General features: G+C 40.4%; 1 protein-coding gene across 1 annotated transcript; it reads left to right on the top strand.

The window, feature by feature from the left end:
* Sdhaf4 (succinate dehydrogenase complex assembly factor 4) lies at positions 1-14,839 on the top strand. The gene is made up of 3 exons (XM_045157303.1): positions 1-76; positions 1,898-2,047; positions 14,429-14,839. The coding sequence occupies exons 1-3, from the start codon at positions 13-15 to the stop codon at positions 14,536-14,538; spliced, it is 324 nt and encodes a 107-aa protein (XP_045013238.1). The 5' UTR covers positions 1-12; the 3' UTR covers positions 14,539-14,839.
* The last annotated feature ends 8,634 nt before the right edge of the window (positions 14,840-23,473 follow it).

The raw sequence follows: 23,473 nt of genomic DNA, 5'->3' as shown, positions 1-23,473 counted from the left end.
AGAGTCGGCACCATGGGCGCAGGGAGGCTCGCCGGCGCGCTTTGCCGACTGCCGGCCTCGGTGTGGAGGGCGACAAGTAAGGCTCTCGCCCGGGGCTGAGGTGCAGACCGGGCCTCGGAGGACCGCGCGCTCCGCTCCCGCGGACAGCCGTGCGAGGACGGGGGATGCTGAGGGGATGGAACCGGCCTGGGGGAAGAAGGCCTTTAAGGAATGGCAGTCGGTCAGGGACTGACTTATAGTGAAGGATGTGTGGCCGTTTAGTGCCTAAAACAAAGTGCTGAAGTGGGGCAAAGGCAGTTAAGTGCATGTAATAAGAATTAGATGAAGCCAGAAATTGTCACTACAGTACGGAAGAAGTGTGTGTGTTTCCAGTTGGAATTATTCTAAAAAACATTTTAGTTGTATTCTTTCTCAGTATGACCGTGGTTAGTAACCCACACAGTATGCAAAATCTAAATTTAATTTGTAACATCTATGAGAAATTGTGTAAAGTTGAAAAACAATTACTGTCTTAATAAAATGGCGTGATTTTTGTTTTACTTTCTGTGGATTTTTTTTCCTTCAAACACAAGATAGTACTAATTACTTGTAAAAAAAAAAAAATCGTGAATGATCCAGAAAAGAATATTATAGAAAGCAAAAGTCTCACATCCACACCATGAGGTAATTATTGTTTTAATTTGTTCATTCAACATCTCCTTTTTGCTAGTTTGAAACAATTATAAAATATTTGACACCAAATCATATACATATATACATAAACCATCATTGAGCCCATTTTCCAAATTAAGAAATAGACTATTCTATTGTGAAGAAGCTCCTGTGTGCTGTTTTGTGATACAGTTGTATAACTTAATGTGCTTTTGACCTTTAGAGAAATGGTTGCATATAATTTGTATTTATTGTTTTTTTGTTTGTTTTTTTTTTTTTCCTTCAGCTAGCATTGTTTTCAGATTGGTCCATATTGAAAGTGTTGGGACTAAAAGCCTAAACCAATATGCCTGGCTTTCATTTTAGAACCTATTGCAGGTACCGAATACATCTTAAAATCTTTATGCGACAAGAAAAAAAGAACAGGATGGTGACATAGCTCAGTGTTTAAGAGCATTTGTGCTTAAGCTGGATGGCCTGAAAGGGCCTGGTTCTGCTAGAAGTCATTTTTAAAGCTGGGCATGGCCACATATGTGTGTAGCCCTAACTACACATAGGCAGAAACTAGAGAATCACTGGGACTTCCCCGGAAAACAGCAGCTCTAGATTGAGCCAGCTTTCTCCCCTGACCACCTGAACCACACACCAGCATAATGTACTATGCTATACATACTCTGTACACACACACACATGCATGGGACCATAATCAGGAATTAAATAGAAGAGTTCCAAAAAATAGTCACTGTGACTTCTAGAGAATTAAATATTGATATTATCATTGAACAATTCTTACTATCTACTCAATGATGTCGTTCCAGACATTTGGAATTGCTTCAAAAAGGAATCAGGGTTTAAATAATTTGTAGGATTTTTCCAACGATAAACTTATTTTATAGATCTCTGCAGATGTGAAACATTGGTTGTTTTTAAGAAATGGAGATAGCCGGACATAGTAACACCAGCCTTTAATCCCAGCACTTGGCCGAGGTAGGAGGATTGCTGTGAGTTCAAGGCTAGCCTGGGACTACAGGGTGAGTGCCAGGTCATCCTGGGCTAGAGCAAGACCCTACCTCAAAAAATGTTGGCGGTGGGGATAGCTGTCTAGGTAGTAGGTATGCAGGGAGAATTTTTTATACTCTTGTTTATACCCTTTGAGCTTTAATAACAAATAGGCACAATTTTTCAATTCTAAGTAAAATAAATTTTAAGTAAAATAAACAGCAACTCCTGTTTTGTACTCTGCTAGGATCCCCGCTTTGGCATCACTCTCTGCAGAAAATAAGTTCTCAAGGAGGAAAACTTGAGCCCGCGAAGCAGCCCCTCAAGAAGCCCAAGCTACCACTTGGTCGTTTTGATGCCCCAGAGGATTTGCACATGGAGAAAGAACCCCTGAAGAGTGAGTAGAGGGAACCCTCTCTCAGTTCTGAACATAGCAATGCTGTTTGTCATTGAGAAAACATGAAATAAGTAATTATCGATTATACAGAAGTTTCAACAGCAAGTAAATTTACCACATTGACCATGTGTATTTGTGTGTGGTAGCACATGCCTATAACCGTAGCACTCTGGAAGCACTGGTAGCACTCTGAAACATGAAAGCTGATCATGACTTTGAGGCCAGCCTGAACAATACAGGAAGACAATCTCAAGACTCAATCTCAAAAAAAAAAAAAACAAGGCCCTGTTAGTTTTGTGTTTGTTTTTTTGTTGTTTTTGTTTTTTTAGGTTTTCAAGGTAGGGTCTAGCTATAGTCCAGGCTGACCTGGAATTCACTGTGTACTCTCATGGTGGCCTTGTACTCATGGCAATCCTACCTCGGCCTCCCAAGTGCTGGGATTGAAAGCATGTGCCACTGTGCCTGGCTCCTGGTAGTTTGGTTTTGGTTTTGGTTTTGGTTTTTCGAGGTAGGGTCTCTCTGTAGCCCAGGCTGACCTGAAATTCACTATGTTGTCTCTCAGGCTGCCCTTGAACCCTGGCAATCCTCCTACCTCTGCCTCCCAAGTGCTGGGATTAAAGGCGTGTGCCACCAGGCTCAGCCTTCCTGGTAATTTTTTTTATTGTATTTGATTGTAACATTTGTTATTTATATGTATATATGCACATATATATCATTATTCACATGATTATACCTCATTAGTCACATGGTAAAATATGTAAGGTGAGATCTTTTGTGATATGAATAACAAACCTATATGAGCAGAAAACTTAAAACAAACTGTACAGTAGAAGATGTTATAGTAACTTGTCATGAGGGTTTAAGGTGCAAACGAGGCCTCTATGCACAAGGGTGGTAGTGGGCCTTAGAAAATACTGGAAACATGGGACTAAATAATGAATGGGAAATAGGGTATCCTGTTTCCTTCCCTTATCACTAATAACTTCTCTCCACTGGGGCTGGAGAGAGGGTTCAGTGGGTAAGAGTGCTTACTGTGCAAGCATGAGGCCATGAGTTTGATCCCATGCACCAGCATTCAAAGATGTGCATAACCGCATTCGTACCTGTAACCCCGACACTGAAGGGGATGGGTACGGAGAGTCACTTGTCCGCCAGTCTGACTGGAATAAGCAGTGAGTTCTAGGTTCAGTGAGACGCTCTGTCTCAAGGAAGTAAGGTGGAAGAACAATAGAAGAGGACACCTGATGTCTTCATCTGGCTTCCACATGTGTGTGTATGGGCTGTTTGCAGTCGTACACACATGTGCAAGCATCACACATGCATACACAACACACACACACACCTTCATTATTTCCTAACTTCAGTCCCCTGGGCAAAAAGTAGCTATTCATAGTACTACTCTGTTCCAAGAGAGCAGCACACTGATACTAGACTCTCTTCTACTTGTAAATTCTCGGAGAAGAAAGCATACAGGCAAACTTAGATCAGGTGATCATGGGTGAATCACTCAGTGGCCAATTACATGGTGTATTAAGGTTCTCTAAAAGAACAGAACCAACAGAAAGAATCATATTAAAAGTGAGATTTATTGGATTTGCTTACAGCCATCCAACAATAGTGGTCTGCAGGTTTGAAAGTTAAAGGTGCCCTGTAGCTGCGCAGTCCAGTGGCTGAATGCCTCAGCAGTCCCAATCTGGCACTGAAGGCCTGGAGACTTCAGTCCATCTTAGAAGGCTTGTGAAATTTGGTTCCAATGCTGACTAAGGATAGCCAAACAGAGTAGATGCAGTTACAAGTGAAGGCACTCACCAACAAGCAGCTTAGCCAGCCAGATGGGAGGAAGGGGCCCTTTTCTCCTAGAGTTTCCATACATAAAGCCACCTTCTGGGAGTGCTGCCCACTCTGGAGGGAAGATTTCTTCCTTCAGTCAATCCTTCCTGGAAACAAACCAAGAGGAATGTCTGTGGATTCCTAAACAGGTCAAGATGACAACAGAACTTAACCATCACACAAGGTCAACAGGTGAATGTGGCTGTTCTAACGTGTGGCTAAAGAGAGAGGAGTAGTTTTATGACTAGAGAGCTTTAGGGAATGGTTACTGACTAAACACTTTTGATGTTGTGGTTTTGTTCATTGGTGTTAGGTGACTTTTCATGGGGAGACATTTTTAAAAAAAGCCAATTCATCTCAGATAGAGCGCCAGCAGACCAAAGCAATGAGTCTACCCAAATCCACTGAGCTAAGTGGGATTATTTATAGGAGCATGGGTGATGAGTACGTTGCTTACATTTCCTCAGCACTGTGTGTGACAGAATGCTTGACAAAAGTAACTTGAGGAAAGAAGGGCTGATTTGGGCTCACAATTTTAGAAGAGATGTGATCCATCGTGATGAGGACGTCGTGATGGCAGGTATGTGAGATGGCAAGTCACACTGTGACCACATTCTGGGAGCAGAAAGATGAGTGCTAGTATTCCACTCTATCCTTTTTATCCAGTCTGGGGTGCAAGCCCATTGGATAGTGTCTCCTGCTTTCAGGGTGGGTCTTTCCTCACCAGTTAACTTCTCTGGAAACACCCTCATAGACACACCCAGATGTCTGGGTGATTCTAAACCATGTCAAATTGGTAATCAAAGTTAGCCATCACAGGGGATAGCTTACAGGAGCATAGGAAACCAAAAAAAAATTCTCCCCATCATTGGTGATGACTCATAAAAGATAAATTACTGGAGTCCCCTCCCCAGTCAACTTTCCATGTCCTAGGGTCTCCCAAGACCACTACAGTAAGGGAGCAGGAGTTGGTGGCCAGAATCTCAAGTGATGACCTGGTATACTCCCCCCTTCTATGAGGGAGTACTAACAGCCTCATTGGCACTAACTATCATAGACCCAATTAACATGCATTGTTCTACCTACCATGCTCATTGCCAGTGACTGTGGCCATCAGAACAACTTAACTTCAAACTGGCCAATGATCATGTCATGCCCAGAGGAAATGGCTGTTTGTTTTGCTTTTGGTGCTAAGAATTGAACTCAGGGCTTTGTACATGCTAAGCAGCTGAGCAAAATTCCTGATTGCTCTTTTATATGTATTTAGTACATATATTTTATTTTCATTCTGTGTTTTTTTACAACTTTGGATTGTGGAACACACATTTTCAGCTACTTTAAAGATTTCTGGGCTGGAGAGATGTCTCAGTAGTTAAAGTGCTTGCCTTCAAAGCCTTACAACCCGGGATCAATTCCCAGCACCCATGTAAATCAGGATGCAGAAAATGCCACATGCATCTGGAGTTTGTTTGCAGTGACTAGAGGCTCCAGTGCACCCATTCATTCATTCTCTTTCTCCTTTCCTTTCCCTCCCTCCCTCTCTCTCCTCACAAATAAATGAAAGTATTAAAAATATATCTTAAATGGCATACTTACATACCATGTTGAGTCCTTCACAAGACTATCTATGCTGTGAAGTGTCCAAAGAGGGTTAAACAAAATAGAAATCCAACAGAAGATACAGGAAGCTTGTTTGACTCTTTCTGGAATATAGAAACTATGATTATTCTGTAAACTAGTTCAATTTATAGCATGTTACCAGGCCCAATCTAAAAATCAGCCAAAATGAGAGACTATTTGTTTAAATATCAGTTATCATAATTTTAAAGTAAAAATTTTTTCAGTAGTTTTAGCTAAACAGAAAAATCTGAGAGGAAGTGTTTCCTTAAAATATTACACAAGATAAAATTAAATGTCTTGACATTGAAAGTGTCCTAGACACCCAGGTGGGCCTAGAAGGAGAATCAGAGGGTCAGTGTCTTAGTTTGTTTTCTGCCGGTATGACAGAATACTTAAGTCTGAATAATTTGCAAGGGAAAAGTGTTTATTCTGGCTTATAATTCTGGAGGCTGGGAAGTCTGAGAGCATAGTGGTGGCATCTGGCAAGGACCTTGTGCTGCTTCCTCTCAACGTGTTGATATGGAAGGACAAGTGGATATGGTGGGAAGAGACAACAGGAGGGGAAGCCTGGCTTCCTGACAATCCTACTTGTGACTAAGAGAATCCACTCCTAGTTGGGCATTGAACCCCCTTTATGGACTAATCACCATGCCATCTATGAACATTTTTTCAAGGAGGGACAGATTTCAGCATGATTTCCAAGCCATAACATCCAGGTTATTATATTAGAAGACATTGTACAGATGGGAGGAAGGGTATAGGACTATAGCTCCATGCTTGAGCACATGACTAACTTGCAAGAGCCTGGATTCCATCCCAAGCACAACAGAAAGAAATAAGAGAGAGGAAGAAGGGGGATGGAGGGAGATACTAAGAGCCAAGGCATATGGGCAGCCTCCATTGGCTGAAAAGGCAAGGAAATAGATTTTCATTCTCAAGCTTCAGATGGAGCCTAGCTGTTGATACTTTGATTTTAGTCAATGAGACTACACCAAGTTTCTGTCCTCCAAAACTGTAGGATAATAATGGATATCATTTTGACAAGAACAGTTTCAGAGGGGTCTCAAAATTAGTTCTAAAACCTAAACTTGTCCTTTTATTCCCACTTCCCTTCATCCCTCCACCTGCCTGGGCCTGTATCCTTTGCCCTCAGATCTTCAGTTCATCTCTTGCAAGTGCCCCAAGCCTGACATCCTGGGATAAAATCACTTGTGCTTCTCCTTGCTTCCTATGTAGACTCTCTCTTTTCACTTACTCTCAAATCTATTCCCTCCCATTCATCCTACCAATGAATAAAGCCCCAAAGCAGCTGTGTATACCTTGTTTTGTCCTCCCTCAGTCTGTTTCTTTTTTTCTTTTCTTCAGGTCATCTTTCTACTTTACTCCATCCTGTTGTACATGGTATATTACATGACTAAGATGATAGAAGGGCCAGGTGTGACGGCCTGCAAGTTTACTTCCAGCTCTGAATAGTAGTAGTGTAGAAGGATGGTGAATCTGAGGCCAACTTGGGCTACACAGCCAAGTTGTTGAATTTCATTCATGGGTGGGTGGATGGATGGATGGGTAATGGGATACATCTAGTAGTTAGCATGACAAACTAGAAAGATCACAGAAAAGTAGATGATAGCATTTAATAAGTAGATATGATGAAGATATATTTCAGAAAAGAGAGGTGAGGAATATGGCTCAGTAGGTAAAGTGCTTGCCATATAAAAAACCTGAGGACCTGAGTTCAGATCCCTAGCAGCCTCATAAATGCCAGACATGGTGGTCACCTATGCTGGGGAAGCAAAGACAGACAGATCCCTGGAGCCTACTAGCTAGCTAGTCTAGTCAAATAAATGAGCTCCAAATTCAATGAAAGACCCTGTCTTAAAAATTAAGGATCACAAAGGGGAAAGTGTGGGGGGGAGAGGGAGGGAATTAACATGGGATATTTTTTTATAATCATGGAAAATGCTAATAGAAATTTTTAAAAAAAGAAAAATAAATAAAATTTTAAAAATTAAGGATCAAAGCTGGGCATCTAAGGTAGCGTACACCTTTAATCCCAGCACTTGGGAGGCAGAGAGAGGCAGGAGGATCACCGTGAGTTCAAGACCACCCTGAGACTACATAGTAAATTGCAGGTCAGCCTGAGCTAGAGTGAGACCCTACTCAAAAAAAAAAAAAAAAAAAAGTTAGGCGTGGTGGTGCTTGCCTTTTTTAATCCCAGCATTTGGGAGGCAGAGGTAGGAGGATCACCATGAGTTCAAGGCTTTGCTGAGACTACAGAATGAATTTCAGGTCAGCCTGGACTAGAGTGAAAACCTACATAGAAAAAAAAAAAAAATTAAGGATCAAGTGGCTCACTGGCCAGCCACTCTAACCTAACTGGCAAACTTCAGGCCAATGAGAGCTCATTATCTCAAGAGGTGGATGGAGAGCTACATAGACCCTGTCTCAAAAACAAAAGTCATATATATGGAGGGGGAGAGGCTACTAAGGTCATACTTCTCCCTTGGGATTTATAGGCAGTTAACGATTTATAGGGGAGAAAGAAATTTAGTTCAGTGGTATAACCACTAGAATGGTCCCCATGCCCCTGTAAATGACCCCTCAACAATGCTCCTATAAGCAATCCTAATTAAACTCATCAATTCACAAAGAGAAACACATGAATGTAAAGGGGGAATGAGGAGATGCCTTCACAGGCACATGTACCTGTATTGATCCCCAGAACCCATGTGAAGCTGGGCTCTGTATTACGAGCATCTATAATCCCAGCACACCTACAGTAAGAAGAGAAGTGGGAACAGGAGAATCCCCCAGAAGCTCATGAGCCAGCCCGGCCTCATAGCAGAGAACTACAAAAGCTCCTGCCTCAAGTGAGTTACAGATGATGTTTGACACCCAGCGTCCTCTTGCCTCCGTACTGTGACATGGGATGTGCAGACCCACACTCACACACATGTACACAAAACAATAGAAAGTTGAAGGGGGAGTGAGTTGGGAAGATGAAGTAGATCAGCTGAAGTGGAAGGTTGACCAGAGAGGGGAATGGAGGGAATTATGGTCAGGATGCATTTACTTTTATGAAAATGTCACGATGAAACCCATTATTATGTATAATTCCTATCTATGCTAATAACTTTTTTAATGAGAAAGAAGTGATGCATGGTGTTTTTGAGGAACAACACCTGAGGGTGTCCTGACCTCCATGTATAAGCATACACATGCATGTGTACCTACACACACCCAAGCACATAAACATACATGTGGATTAAAACAAAAAAAAAATGTAATCAAACAGCAAGGCTGTAGATCATCACATATGCCCAACACAACTAGCCAGCCTCTTGGTTTCAACATAAAGTATTAATGATCAGTTAATAGAATGGCAGGCTAGGAAAATTGGTTCACTTCAGATCAAGGAGGGCCTGAATTGCCAGGTTATATGAGAGAAAGCTTTAAGCATTGGGCAGTGAGGAAAGCCCTAAATGTGTTTCAGTGGACATTAGTTTAATTGACTTTATTGAAATACGATCTTTATATAATTTCCCCATTTTAGGTATACAGAGTCTTAGAGTTATGTACGCAAAACCAAGTATAAGTGCCACTTTGCAGACATTCCCAACCCCACCTCTTCCCCAAACATTGGTCTGTTCTGTCATCATATTTCTTCATTTTATAGGACTTTATATAAATGAAAGTATATATTATGTCATCTTTTGTGCCCAGTGATCCTTTACTTTACTAGAAGAAGGATTGGATTCTATTTTATAAAATATACTTAGGCTTCAGTCCCCACTCAGTTGGAGGCACAAGAAATAGAAAGCAGATGAGTTAGAAGACAATTGCAGTAGTTGATAATGGAACACTAAGAATGTGACCAGAGTGGTCATAGTAAGAATAGAAAGCTTCAGAAAACATTCAGGGTATAAAGAGGGCAAAAATTAAACAAGTGTGAGGAAGAGAAGAGGTGATTGTGGTCTGAAAGAAGAGAGCTCAAAAGTGTACAATTTGGAAAACAGTCAGAAGATAAAGTCCAGAGGGAAGCAGAAGTAGAGATGAGGAGCTTAGGAAAGAGGATTGGGAACTTTTGTGGCCTCAGTGTGTGATGTTTCCCTAACATTGATGTTGGTATAATTAAGGGTGATTTTATAGATCAGATATTCATCCTACAGAAGAAAATAGAACATCCTATGAATTTTTAGAATAATTTTTAAATTATCATTTAATTATTGTTTTGGAAACAGTGTCTCATTATGTAGCCCAAGCTGCTGGAACTCAGTGTCTTCCTGCTTTGACATCCAAGTAAGTGCTACCATTACAGGTGTGCACCATAACACCTGGCTCTAGAATTATCTTTTCTCATTTGTTTTTGTAGTATTTATTTGTTTGTTTGTTTACTTATTTACAAGTAGGGAGAGAAGAGAGACAGATACAAACTCCAGATGTATTTGCCACCTTGTATATCTGTCTTTATATGGGTACTGGGGAATTGAACCCAGGTCATTAGGCTTTGCAGGCAACACCTTAACCACTCAACAATCTCTCCAGCTCCTGTCATTTGTTTTTAAATGAATTATTTTGCTGGCTGTATCACACACTAGGTTCCAGCCCTACACTGTGAGCATGCTAGTCTCCTCCCGCTGCCGGCCCTGGAATGATATAGGTCTGCATATGTTGCGTCCAATGGGTGGCTTATGTGTGACATGGACCTGGGTTGCTTCTTTTTATTAACACACATACAGAGTTTTGGTTAACCTTCCTCCTCCGTTATCTCTCCCTCATCTCCCTACTCCCCTTCACTGTTGTCACCCTCAACACCCCTGCTATTCATTGTTTGACTTTCATATCACTTAAGATCTGCTTCCTTCCCTACCCTTCTCCCTTGAAGCCTCTTCCTCCCCCTCCCCCTTTTTAGCTTCTTAGCATGTACACACTCTCACTCCCACAACAGCACACATATGTAGAGGTTCTAGCTGAGAACCACAAGTGGGAGAGAACATGTGATGATTGTCTTCCTGTGTCGGGATTACCTCACTTGATAAAATAGTTTCTAACAAATTTCATAATTTTCTTATTTTTACTGCTGACTAGAATGCCATTGTGTATATATATCCACTTTCATTGCCATGCTTCTGTTGATAGACATCTGAGCTTATTCCACTTCCTTGCTATTGTGAAGGGTGCAGTAGTAAACAATGATGAAAAATTACCTCTGTGGTACAGTTAGAGCCCTTGGAGTATATACCAGTAGTAGTATACCTGAGTCATAATGTAGTTCTACTTTTAGTGTTTTGAGAAACCTTTGAACTGATTTCCTTAAATGACTGTATCAATTTATACTCCCTCCAGCAATGAATAAGAGTTCTTTGTTCTGGGCGTGGAAGCACATGCCTTTATTCCCAGCACTCAGGAAGCAGAGGTAGGAGGATCACTGTGAGTTCGAGGCCACCCTGAGACTACATAGTGAATTCCAGGTCAGCCTGAACTAGAGTGAAACCCTATCTTGAAAAAAATAAAAGTTCTTCTCTCCCCCACACCCTCACCAGCATTTGTTACTGTTTTGTTTTTTTGTTTTTTTTTTTTCTTTTAATGAACTCTATTCTGACAGGGGTGAGATGCAATCTTAAAGTATTTTATTTTTCATTCCTCACTTTTATGTATTTTATTTATTTATTTGCAAACAGAGGGAGACCAAGAATAGAGACAGGCAGGTGAAAGAGAATGGGCACGCCAGGGCCTCTCGCTGCTGCAGACAAACTCCAGACACATGCGCCACTTTGTGCATCTGGCTTTACTCGGGTACTAGGGAATTGAACCATGTTGTTAGGCTTTGCAGTCAATTATACTAACAGATGAGCATCTCTCCAGCCCCATGTTGAATGCTTTTTAAAGTATTTATTGGCCATTTATATTTCTTCTTTATAGAATTCTTGGTTCATTTCCTTAACCCATTTTTAATTGAGCTATGTGTTTTCCTGTTGTTTAGTTTTGTTTTTTGTTTATGAATTCTTATATATTCTAGGTATTAATTGAATCTTCTCTCATATATATAGCTGGAGCTAGCAAAGATTTTCTCTTATTCTATAGGGTATCTTTATTCTGTTAATTATTTCCTTTGCTAGACAGAAGAATCTCAATTTCATTAAGTCCCATTTGTTGATTGTTGGCCTTATTTGCTGGGTGACTAGAGTCCTAGTCAGTTCTTAACTATTCTAATATCTTGAAGTTTTTTTCCCCTACTTTTTCTTCTTGCAGCTTCAAAGTTTCAGGGCTCACATTATGGTCTTTGATCCACTTGGAGTGGATTTTTTTTTTTTTTTTTTTTTGCAGGATGAGAGATAAGGATCTAATTTTATCTCTCTTTATTTTTTTCATTTTTTTAAAGAATGGCATCTCAGAAAGTATCTTCTACACTTATTTATTTATTTGACAGAGAGAGAGAGAGAGAGGGAATGGGCATGCCAGGGCCTCCAGCCACTGCAAATGAATTCCAGATATATGTGCCCCCTTGGGCATCTAGCTAATGTGGGCCTGGGGAAGCGAACGTGGGTGTCCTTTGCCTTTCTATGCAAATGCTTCAACCACTAAGCAATCCCTCCAGCCCTACTTTTTATTTTTTTGTTTTTTCAAGGTAGGGTCTCACTCTAGCCCAGGCTGACCTAGAATTTACTATGTAGTCTCAAGCTGGCCTCAAATTCATGGCAATCCTCCTATCTCCACCTTCCAAGTTGGTATTAAAGGCATATGCCACCACCCCTGGCTTATTTCATTCTTCTGTACATATATGTTGTTTTCCCAGCACCATTTACCAAATTGGCTGTTCTGTCTCCAATGACTATTTTTGACATTTTCATCAAAAATCAGGTAGCTATAGCTGCACCAGTTAAGGTCAGGATCCTCTGTTCTGTTCCATTGATCTACATGTCTGTTTTTATTCTAGCACCACAGTAAATATGAATTTTTTGTGAGCTGGAATGATATAGGTCTGCATATGTTGCGTCCAATGGGTGGCTTATGTGTGACATGGACCTGGAAAAGTGAATGATGTGGAATTCAGGAAAGAGAAGATGGTAGTAGAACAAGAGGCTGGAAGTAGCAGTGAGGAGCAGAGAGAGACATCCAAACCTGCTTGTTTGTTTACATGACAGTGGTCTCATGTTTCCAGGCTAGCCTGGAAATACTGGGCTTAAGAATTTCTCGTGCCTTAACTTGCTGACTACAGGCACACTACAGGTGAAACCTGAATTGTGTCTTTCCAAAATTGATAATAAGTTGAAGCCACAACCACTGTGTGATGTTATTTGAAATGAGCCCTTTGGGAGATAATTGGGTTCAGGTAATGTCATGAGTGTGGGACCCTCATAATGGGAGTAATGCCCTTAGACACTAAAGCATGTTATCTCCCTTTCTGGTTTGCGAGGGTATAGCAAGAAAGATAGTCTTAAAACCAAGGAAATGGCCCTCACTAGAACTCAAACAATATGGTACCCTGTTTTTGGATTTCTAGCCTGTAGGACTGTGAGACAAGTTTCTGTTACTTGAATCACATAGCATGTTGAAGAGTTTCTATTAGAGCTTTTCAGGGGAAGTCACAAAGTGGGGAAAACCCAACTTGCAGATAAAGCACAGAGTTCCTGAGAAGCAGAATGATGAGGAGGAGGGTTGGGGAGAATTGGTCACATCAGAGCAAAAATAATGACTGTAGACATATTTGGAAATTTTTAAGATAAATTCTGTGTCTTCTTTATTGTTTGAACATGATGTTTTCCAATGATATTTTAGTTTTCCAAAGAAACACCATTTAAGATTGAAGGTTCTTTCTAACCGCTGGCTCCTCATCTGTTTCTATATAGAGTACCACAATATGTGGGCTGAAAGCCAGAATGTCTAAATTCAGACTTGGTTTCACCACTTAGTAGCCGTTTGACATTGATCAACCTTCTTAACCTTTTGTACCTCATCTTCTCATTTACATGGAGATGGTTTTTCTTCCTGTCCTGTAGGGTCATTCTGAAGACTGACTTAGTATGTTGAAACTTCTCAGAAGTGAAACCCCGGTGGTGGTGCTTGCAGTCCCAGCTACTCAGGAGGCTGCAGTAGAAGGGTTACGTGAGCTCTGGCATTTGAGAGCAGCCTGAGCAGCATTGTGAGACCCAATATCAAACACAAATAACAATGACAATATTGTTATATTACCTGATTAATTAAAAATTAAGGTGTTCAGAATTTGGCTTGACTCACAGTGGAGATAGATTCCTATTCAGAACATATATTTTGTTGTTTTATGACACTGGGAATTGACCTTCATACATACTACAGCACCCTACCACCAAGTTATGTCCCCTGCTTATGCACACATGGGATGAAGACTAACTATTGCAACTTTGTCCATAATGGTAATTCCATTTAATCAGGTACTGGGCCCAAAATCTGTGATACCAATGGTTCTCAATGCTAAGATCAGGTAGTACCTGGTGCCATGCTAAACCTTTTACATGCATTGTACTATTTAGTTTTCAATGCTGTGAGACGGGTTGTTCTCCCCATCTCACTGGCAAAAAAATGGAGACACTGAGTCAAAGTGACTTCAAAATAGTTTTGTTTCCAAACCTTCCAAGTTCAATAAACTTGCACTCTGTTCGTCCCATTCCATCTGCTTGGGCCTAGCAACATGCATGAAGAAACTTTCTAGATTGGAGCATGAAAGCACTTCCCAAGAATTCTCAGTCATTAGTAATATTAGTAAAATTCATTGAAAATTGTATTCTATGATGATTTCTCTACCTCCATGATGAAGAAGAAAAACAGTTAAAGACTGCATGTAATCCATTAGATGCATCTAGCCTATTATGCAATTCTGTCTTCAAAATTGGCCATACTAGTTTGTTTTTACATCTTTTTAATTGCTTTGTTTATATCTCTATCTTTCCTTAGAATTTCCAGGTGATGTTAATCCAGCTACTAAAGAAAAAGGTGGACCCAGGGGCCCAGAACCTACCCGATATGGAGACTGGGAACGAAAAGGACGCTGTATTGACTTTTAAGTCACATATTCTGTAACTTCAGTGTCATTTCCTGAATATGTACATCTGATTACCCACTTCAGATTACTTCTTTCTTAATGTCCTTGAATTAATCTAACTTATATCATATGATGGCTTTTGAAGAAAATATGCTGCTATAGAATAGGAAAGGGAAACATTTTTGCATTGGCACATGTTAGCTTTAACTTAAGTGTATCAGGTGTGCAGAGTATGGCGAGAGCTGCAAACCTTTACTATGTCATGTTTCATTGTAATTGTTTGCTTATAAAATGTACATGTAAATAAAATGATTTTTAAATAATTACTGCTATGCCTGGGTAATAGTGGCTCTTAACATGTGAGTTAAATAATGCATTATAGTTTATGCAGGCCATAGCAATGACACAGAATCTTTAGAGCCAGGCTACTTAACTTCAGCTCTTGTCCCCACTACTTACTATCTATGTAACCTTCAGTATCTTTTGGTATAAATTGAAGAAAATAATTGTTCCACTTTTATGGGACAGTTGAGAATATTAGATGAATACATGTATATCAGGTCTGTCTAGAGAAACAGAACTGATAGGAGTGGTGTATATATAAGCTTCACATATATTTAAATTTTTATTTATTTATTTATTTATTTGAAAGTGACAGACAGAGAGAGGAAGAGGCAGAGAGAGAGAGAAAGAACGGGCACGCCAGGGCCTCCGGCCACTGCAAACGAACTCCAGATGCATGTGCCCCCTTGTGCATCTGGCTAACGTGGGTCCTGGGGAGTCAAGCCTCGAACCAGAGTCCTTAGGCTTCACAGGCAAGTGCTTAACCACTAAGCCATCTCTCCAGCCCAAGCTTCACATATATTTAAAGAGAAAGAGAGAAAGAAAAAAGAATGAAGGGAAGAAGAGAGATTGATTGATTGATTGACTGATTATGAGGGATTTCAGAATTGGCTCACACCACTGTGGAGGAGACTGAGGCAGCCCGTGATCACTAAATTGTAGTCCCAAGAAGCCATAAGTGCAATGTAGCCCAAGTCCAATGCCTAAGAGCCAGGGGAGCTGGTGATAGGATTCACTCAGAAGGCAAGGGAAGGTGAGATGAGATGTTAGCTCACAGTGAAGCAGGCAAAAAGAGCTGAAACTTCCTTCCTATGTCTGTTGTCCTAGTCAGACTCAAGCAGATTGGATGATGCCCAGCCTTACGGGGGACCATCTGTTCTACTGTGGCTAATGTTAATTATCTCAAGCTGGGTGTGGTGCCACATGTCTATAGTCCAAGCTATTCAGGAGGTGAAAGGATCACTTGAGATTTGAGTTTAAGATGAGCTTAGAAAGCAATAACAATACCCCCATTTCAAAATCACTAAACAACAACCACACACAAAAAAACAATGTCCATCTTGTTCAGAAAAACACACCTTTGCTGTATGCATAGCACATACCTTCACTAAGTGCATAGCACATCCCCTCACTGAGTGCTACTTCTAAGCCTTGAGTGTATTTTTCTAAGTCATTAGGCTTTCTGGGGGAATTATTTAAAAGCAAAAATTTAAAATACTTGAGTCAAAATAGTTTTATATGAGCACAATAAGAAAACATTTATTAAAAATCAGTGTCTATTTGGGTGGGTGAGCAGAAATGTGTTGGTAAAACAAAATTTAGGTATAGAAAGCAAATGTGAGAAAAGCAGGGGAGGGAATGGCTCCATTTAGTCCCTTGTGATGACTCATCTCTGCAACCTTTTGATGTCTTAAGTGAGGAGGAGGGGAATCTAGCTTGCATCTGGGAAATAAAGGAAGGGTAAGAATGGCTGGGTTCCCGAAAGCTTGCTTTGACCCACATTCTCTACAGCACAGGAATGGTCTTAGAGCTCAGGATACTTGAATTACTGAAGAAGAAAGGTTTGGCAGAGCCTAGAGAATTCAGAATGCAGTGGGCTGATAATGTGTGCTATGAAATATAACCGCAGTATTTTGGGTGAGGGATGTACTCTATTGAAGACAGTAAGCTTTTCAGTGTGCTCTCTCTGGAAACTAACTTGCATGTTAATTAGATTGATCATTATTATATTATTGAAGATATAAGTTGTCACCTGGGTCATCATTTGTTCTTTTCTCACAGTTACTGTGTGTGCTGCTAAATAAAAACCATGTTTTCTATAATTTAGTCAATCTCCCATTATCACAAATTAGTGAACATTTACTGGTAACATATAAAACTATTATGTAAAATTATTTTGAGTTTATGATTGAGCCTCATACCTGATCCCCAACTGGTGGAGCCTTTGGGAGGTAGAGTCTTGTTGGAGGAGTTGTGTTACTGACAGGGCAGACCTTGGATTTCATAATCCATCCCAGTTTGCCAGTGCTAGCTAGCACTCTCTCGTGACTCCTTCCCAGCTGTGGTGACAGGATGTGATGCCCTGATGTCTTTTTGTGCCATGCTTTTCCTGCCATGACGAAAATTCCCCTCAAAACTCTCTCCTTTCATGAGCTGCTTCTGATGGGATGTTTTGTCCCAGCAAGAAAAGGTAACTGCTACAGACAACAAAATCTTTAACTTAATTCATAACATTTTTTGCATCACTTTTCAAATAACCTAGGTAAAATTGGTGGCCTAAAAAAATACTTACGGTCTTCATGTGCCTCTACCGTTAATGATAAAACTTGAAAACTTATCAGTTTGTTTGCAGAAGGTGATGTGGCCACCGTGGAAATACATCTCTCAAATCTAAAGTGGGGGGGCAGTGTTGAGATGGGGAGCCTGGCTGCCATTCATGAGATTCACCATTGTGTTCCTGCTTTCCAGCCAGTGACAGATTGCGGCAGGGCTATTAGTACTGCCCACTCCACTGCTCCCCATAAGACTCCCTGTAGCCTGGCCAGTATTTCCCCAGGCATGCTCCTGCCTAAGACCCTTCTAACACAGCCCCCCTTGCTCTGACTATCCCCTTCACTGGTGTCAGGGCATGCTTATAGTTCACAGATGTCTCCCAGTAAAATTTTAAAATTTATTCCCAGCCTGCCATCTGTTTCTTAACCTAAATTAACATGGATAATTTTAAAAGAACAATTTATAGACAAGGTTTCAGAAAATGTCACATAAAGCTTGTGGCTTTTTGTAACATAATCATAATTTAAATAATTTTAGGTTGCTTGAGGGATTTCTGGAAAATTCTAAGTTGAGTTTTAGGCACATGGAGGTTTGTACCATAAAATCTTTCTTTATATTAATCTTTTGGTTGACCTGAATTATGTCCAGCACGTTTCCTTATTTTGATGTCAGTGGCTGGATTTACCATGAGCAAAAATGTAATATCTATCATTGAACCAGTACAAGCAAGCCCAAAGCCATGTGTCTTTAGTAAATAACAAATGTTCACAGGATGCATAGTTTACAGTGAAAGAAAACTTTATAGTAGCAATTATTAATCACTTATCAGCAATGCGATAACTTCATAACAGGACAGGATTTTCCTAGTAGAAGATAAGAATGACAGTGGGTGATTGGTTAAACAACATTGATTGGTCAATTAGAAGGAAAGTAAAATGGGACTGGAGACATTGCTCAGTGGTTAAAGCACTTGCCTGCAAAGCCTAACAACCCAAGTTTGATTCCCCCAGTACCCATGTAAAGCCAGATGAACAAGGTGGTACTTGCTTCTGGAGTTCATTTGCAGTGGCTAAAGGCCCTGGCACATTCATATTCATATTCATTCATATTCTCTCTCTAGTTCCCCTCCCCGCAAGTGTGGTGGTACCTGCTCTTTTTAATCCCAGCTCTCAGGAGGCAGAGGCAGGAGGATCACTGTGAGTTCAAGGCCACCATGAGACTACATAATGAATTCCATGTCAGCCTGGCCTAAAATAAGACCCTACCTCAAAAACAAACAAACCTAAAAACCCTTAACCAGTGGAGATAAATAACAGTAGACACTGCAAGCCTTAAATTTGGCCAGCCAGGCCAAATGAGCCAATAGGTACAAGAGTGGCATGTCTATTATGGGGGAAACTAACCACTCTCTAATTGGACTAGAGGCCCACTCCACAGGATGGAATACATGCCTGATACTGAAAACCTATGACAGGAGAAGTCATGAGCCCTAGGGGTGTAACATCTGCTGGTATCTAGCTAAATGTATATATTGTGCTCACCAAACTGCCCCGTAACCACTTCTCTTAATGTTAATATCCATATTATTAGTGCTACTCTCACTTTTGGTTAGAGAAGCTTCTCTTTTCAGATGGCAGTGACCTTGGGATGACTCAGAAGGCACCATGGTGCTGAGAAGAAGTGACAGAGGAGTGCTCAGCACTGAAACATTTCTATCACACCTTCCAAGGTTCAGGGTCCATTGTGGAAGAAGTGGTGGAAAGAATTTAAGAGCCAAAGGAAGTGTAGGATTCCTTACAACATGCTCCTCCAGACATAAAATGGCCTGGATATCCATGACCTCACAGTGCCTGACACCACCTACACAAGACCGTCATAACAGGAGGAAAAGATGATGACATCAAAAGAAGAGAGACTGCTAAAGAGGGGGAAGGAGTATGATGGAGAGTGGAATTGTAAAGGGGAAAGTGAGGGGGAGGGAATTACCTTGGTTTGTTGTCTATAATTATGGAAGTTGTCAATTAAAACGTAGGGGGAAAAAATCCTTTAAAAAAGCAGAAATAAAGAAAGAAATGTGAAGTAAAGACAGAAAGTAAGGTGAAGAGTGCCTAATGAATTCATTCGTTTGGTAGATTTGTTCATTTTATCCGTGTCAACTGTCTGCTATATGCTGGACATTGTGGTAAGCTTTATATGTTGGTTGAGCAGTGAAACAGGACTTGAGCCATCCTGACAGAAAGTCTGGTATGTTTGATGTGCACATGAGAACACTGCAGGAGAAAACTGATCCAGACTAAGTGTATGGCAGGTGTTGAAACCAAAGGGAAATCCTAGGTGTGCCTAGACTTACCTCTTTCAGGGATCCTGATACTATACCACTCTGCACAGGCTTAAGTTTTCTACTTTTAAAATCTGGATCTGTGCGATATGTGTTAGTAAATATGCATTCTCTCATCACATGGTCTTCTGACTTTGTCATACATAAGCCTCCATAGGCACTAATCAAGAAGATAGGGAGTTGGCAGTGATATAATTGAGATTCCTAGGTATGTAAAGATTTTGAAACTATTCCTGATCCAAAAAGAGCTATTATTTGTAGGCATCCCACTGTACTAAACTCTCCCAGATTGCACTAAGCTAGGGACTGCCTACTGGTCAATAAGTGCTGAAATCATTAGACTATACATGAATTTGAGGGATTTTCCATTGCTATAAGGAAAGACCTGAGGCTGGGTAACTTGTGGGAAGGTTTACTTTGCTCATATATGTGGAAGCTGAAGTTATAAACAGCTGGTACTGGCTCTAGTGAGGGCGCCCTGTCTGCAGGAAGGATGTGTACTCACATACAGTAAGGAAAGATCGCAAGGCAGGACAAGCAGACAAGAACTGCTCATCCCTTCTAAGGGTATGTCCCTCCCCACAGTGACTTAAGGATCTCCCTAGACCCTGCCTCTTACAGATCTCACCACCTGTCAACATTACCAAACTGGCAACCAAGTTTTCAACATGTGGTCACAACATGGGGTCACATTCAAACCGTATCTGAACCCTAGCAGAGGATGTGTGTGAAACCTGTGATGATTAAATTATGACATTCATTCTGTGTCCTGTGAACACTCTGTTCTAAGTCATCCACCGTAGCCTTGACTCTTGCCCATGGTTCTAATATTGGCAACTTGTTTTTATATTTAAATCTCTTGACTTCCCCTAGAATGGGTGGGAGGAAATACTATATATTCTCTACCTCTTTCTTATAATCACCCAAATCTGGGTTGAAGTTTTTAGAGAAGAAATGGGGTTATCTTTTTTTTTAGGTCTTACACAACAGAGTTCCCAAAGCTTTTTGAGTTTTCAGAAAAACAGTAAACTTTTCACCATGTACAATTCATTAAATTTCAACATTAACCAACCTTCGAGCAGCGCTCTCATATAGAGATGATGTTCAAAGGATTTGGGGTGGACAGAAATTCTACCACCATCTAGTTAAGAGCTATTTTAATTAGAGCATGTCAATGTAGATGTGTAAGGTGCACACAATACATGCAAGTGTAGACAGAATATTTAGATAATTTCTAAGACATGTTAAATGTCCATTTATTCCTGCTTAGTTGAAGAATTCTTCCAGAAATTAAGCATTTTAGCCTAAAATTTACTCGTGTCCCTTTTACCTAGCATTCATTAATAAATATGAATGTTATTTAAAATTATGAAGCAACCTATATTCTTTTTTAATAAGCTTTAGATATATTTGGACTTTAATTTTGTTTTATTTTATTTTATTTTGTTTTGAGACAGAGTTCTCACAATGTAGCCCAGGCTATTGGTCCTATAGGTTTTTGTTTGTTTATTTTTATTTTTATTTATTTATTTGAGAGCAGCAGACAGAGAGAGAAAGAGGCAAAGAGAATGGGCGTGCCCGGGCTTCCAGCCACTGGAAACAAACTCCAGATGCATGCGCCCCCTTGTGCATCTGGCTAACGTGGGTCCAGGGGAATCGAGCCTTGAACCGGGATCCTTAGGCTTCACAGGCAAGCACTTAACTGCTAAGCCATCTCTCATTCCCTGGTCCAATAATTTTAAGCAAGTAGAATATTGTCTGAAACCTTGGAAACCTCTTAATTACTCCTAACTAGTTAACACTAGTATAGAGTCTTGGACAAATTAAGAAGGGAGTTTATTGTTGATTCAGATGTGAGGAGGTGAAAAACAAGCTTTTATAAGCAACTTGCAAATAATATTGGAAATTGTAAACCTAAGGAAGGAAAGATGTAGGATCATTTGCTACAGGGCTTCACTTTAAGTAGCCCTCTTGGAGAGGTGGTGGGTTGCAGATGTATAAACTGAGATGTTACAGCTTGTGGTCTATAACCTCTGCTTTAAGACAGTGTATCCTCAGCATAGGAAGTCACTGCTCAGATTGGTTTCTACAACTTCATTTCTACAACTTCATTTACGTATTTGAGAGGAAGAGAGAGAGAATGGGCATTCCAGGGTCTCTTGCCACTGTAAATGAACTCTAGACAGACATGCCCCACTTTGTGCATCTAGCTTTACATGGGTACTGGGGAATCGAACCTGAGTTGTCAGGCTTTACAAGCAAGAGCCTTTAGCTGCTGAGCCATCTCTCCAGCCCTGTAACTACAACTTTTAAGTTATATAAAATTTAGGTTCTTGGTTTCCTGGAAGTCTGCTATTTTGCCTCATCTATAAGTTGGTAAGTTAATAGGAGTGCTTATTTAAAAAAAAAAAAAAAAAACTTACACACAATTTTGTTTTGGTAGTCAGTCTCTCATCTTCATTATGCTGCTCAGATTGTCAAGACTTTAAGTGGGTGGCTCAAACCTGAACCTTGATTAGGTGAGTCACAGAACTCTATCGTCATTGATACCTATACCAAATTCAAGCCAGGTAAAACAGCCCAGTTCTGTTTAAGTCACAGTTGTAGACAGTTTGATCCTGACTAGAATGCCCCCTGCCTTTCTCTACCAGCAACTATCTCTTCTTTTCTTCCCTCTAATTCTTTGTAGAATAAGACTAGATATATATTACATGAGTAAAATGTCTTCTCTACTTCAAAACAAAACCTATACCACTATAGCACTTCTCCTGCTAAATAATTCTGACTTTGATGGTGAATTTTAGGTGTCAACTTGACTGGGCTGTTCAGATAATAAGTAAAGCATGATTTCTGAGTATGTCTGTGGGGAATTTTCTAGAAGAGATGGGAATTTCAACAAGTAAACCTCATTGTTCTGGTATTTACTTCCAGAACTAGTCTCTAGTTTTATTTTTAGCAACTACCTACAATTATCCTGCTAAAAAGTAATGGATTCCTGTCTACTATGACTACTACCCTATTATTCTCTCAGCCTACTTTTCCTGTGTCCAAAATAATCTCACCCTTTGTTTTTTTTTTATTTTTTATTTTTTGGATTTTTGAGGTAGGGTCTCATCAAGCTCAGGCTGACCTGGAATTCACTATGTATTCTCAGGGTGGCCTCGAACTCACAGCAACTCTCCTACCTCTGCCTCCCGAGTGCTGGATTAAAGGTGTGCGCCACCACACCCGGCAGCAATAATCCCATTTTTAACAAAATTCAGCAGTCAGTATGTCAAAAGTCATTAGTATTACGTGATATTGTTAACTTTTAGCCCAAATAAGTATCACTTCTTGTTCAGTATGATATTTCGTTTTTCCTGAAGTTAGTTTAATCAATGTTTCATTTCATTTCAGTATCCTGTGTGCCTACAGATAGTGTTTTCCAAATTCTATGACATTTGTGACATGTTTATACATAATTTTTCTAGTCCTCATGCATATTAAATAATGGGCTGTTTCCAGCCTTCCTCCTCCTTCCCAGGCAGCTCCCTCTCTCACATCTCTAGTCTCTCACTCTTGTTTCCCCTGGTTGTTCTCTTGGCTGTGCCCTGGAACTTCCCTTTACAACACACTTGTGTTAAAACCTATTTCTAGAATACCATATTTTGCTTTTGTTTTTGTTTTGGTTTGTTTGTTTGTTTGTTTGTTTTAAGGTAGGGTCTCACTTTTGTCCTTTTTCTGGTAACCCATGCTCTTCGCTAGTTTCTTGAGATGAGACACATGGAATAATGATTTTTCTTCCAGTACTTGCTGTCTGGAAGTATTTTTATCTCCTACCTGAGTGGGATATGGAGTTCTATATTCACACTGGATTGGCAGGTAGCCTGGCTGCACCAAATTCTAAATAAAAGATTAATTACTTTCAAAATTTGTATCAGGCCAGGCACGGTGGTTCACGCCTTTAATCACAGCACTCAGGAGACAGAGGTAGGAGGATCACTGTCAGTTCAAGGCCAGGCTG

Source organism: Jaculus jaculus, chromosome 8 (assembly GCF_020740685.1).
Source record: "Jaculus jaculus isolate mJacJac1 chromosome 8, mJacJac1.mat.Y.cur, whole genome shotgun sequence".
NCBI lineage: Eukaryota > Metazoa > Chordata > Mammalia > Rodentia > Dipodidae > Jaculus > Jaculus jaculus.
Note: the sequence above shows the minus strand (reverse complement) of the source record. Positions and strands in the feature narration are given on the sequence as shown.

What these genes read in the sequence shown, in the direction of transcription:
- Sdhaf4 (XM_045157303.1), top strand. Translation starts at nt 13, where the DNA reads ATGGGCGCAGGGAGGCTCGCCGGCGCGCTTTGCCGACTGCCGGCCTCG. An exon ending in CTCGGTGTGGAGGGCGACAA is followed by an intron (nt 77 to 1,897) that starts GTAAGGCTCTCG and finishes GTACTCTGCTAG; the next exon opens with GATCCCCGCTTTGGCATCAC. An exon ending in GGAGAAAGAACCCCTGAAGA is followed by an intron (nt 2,048 to 14,428) that starts GTGAGTAGAGGG and finishes ATCTTTCCTTAG; the next exon opens with AATTTCCAGGTGATGTTAAT.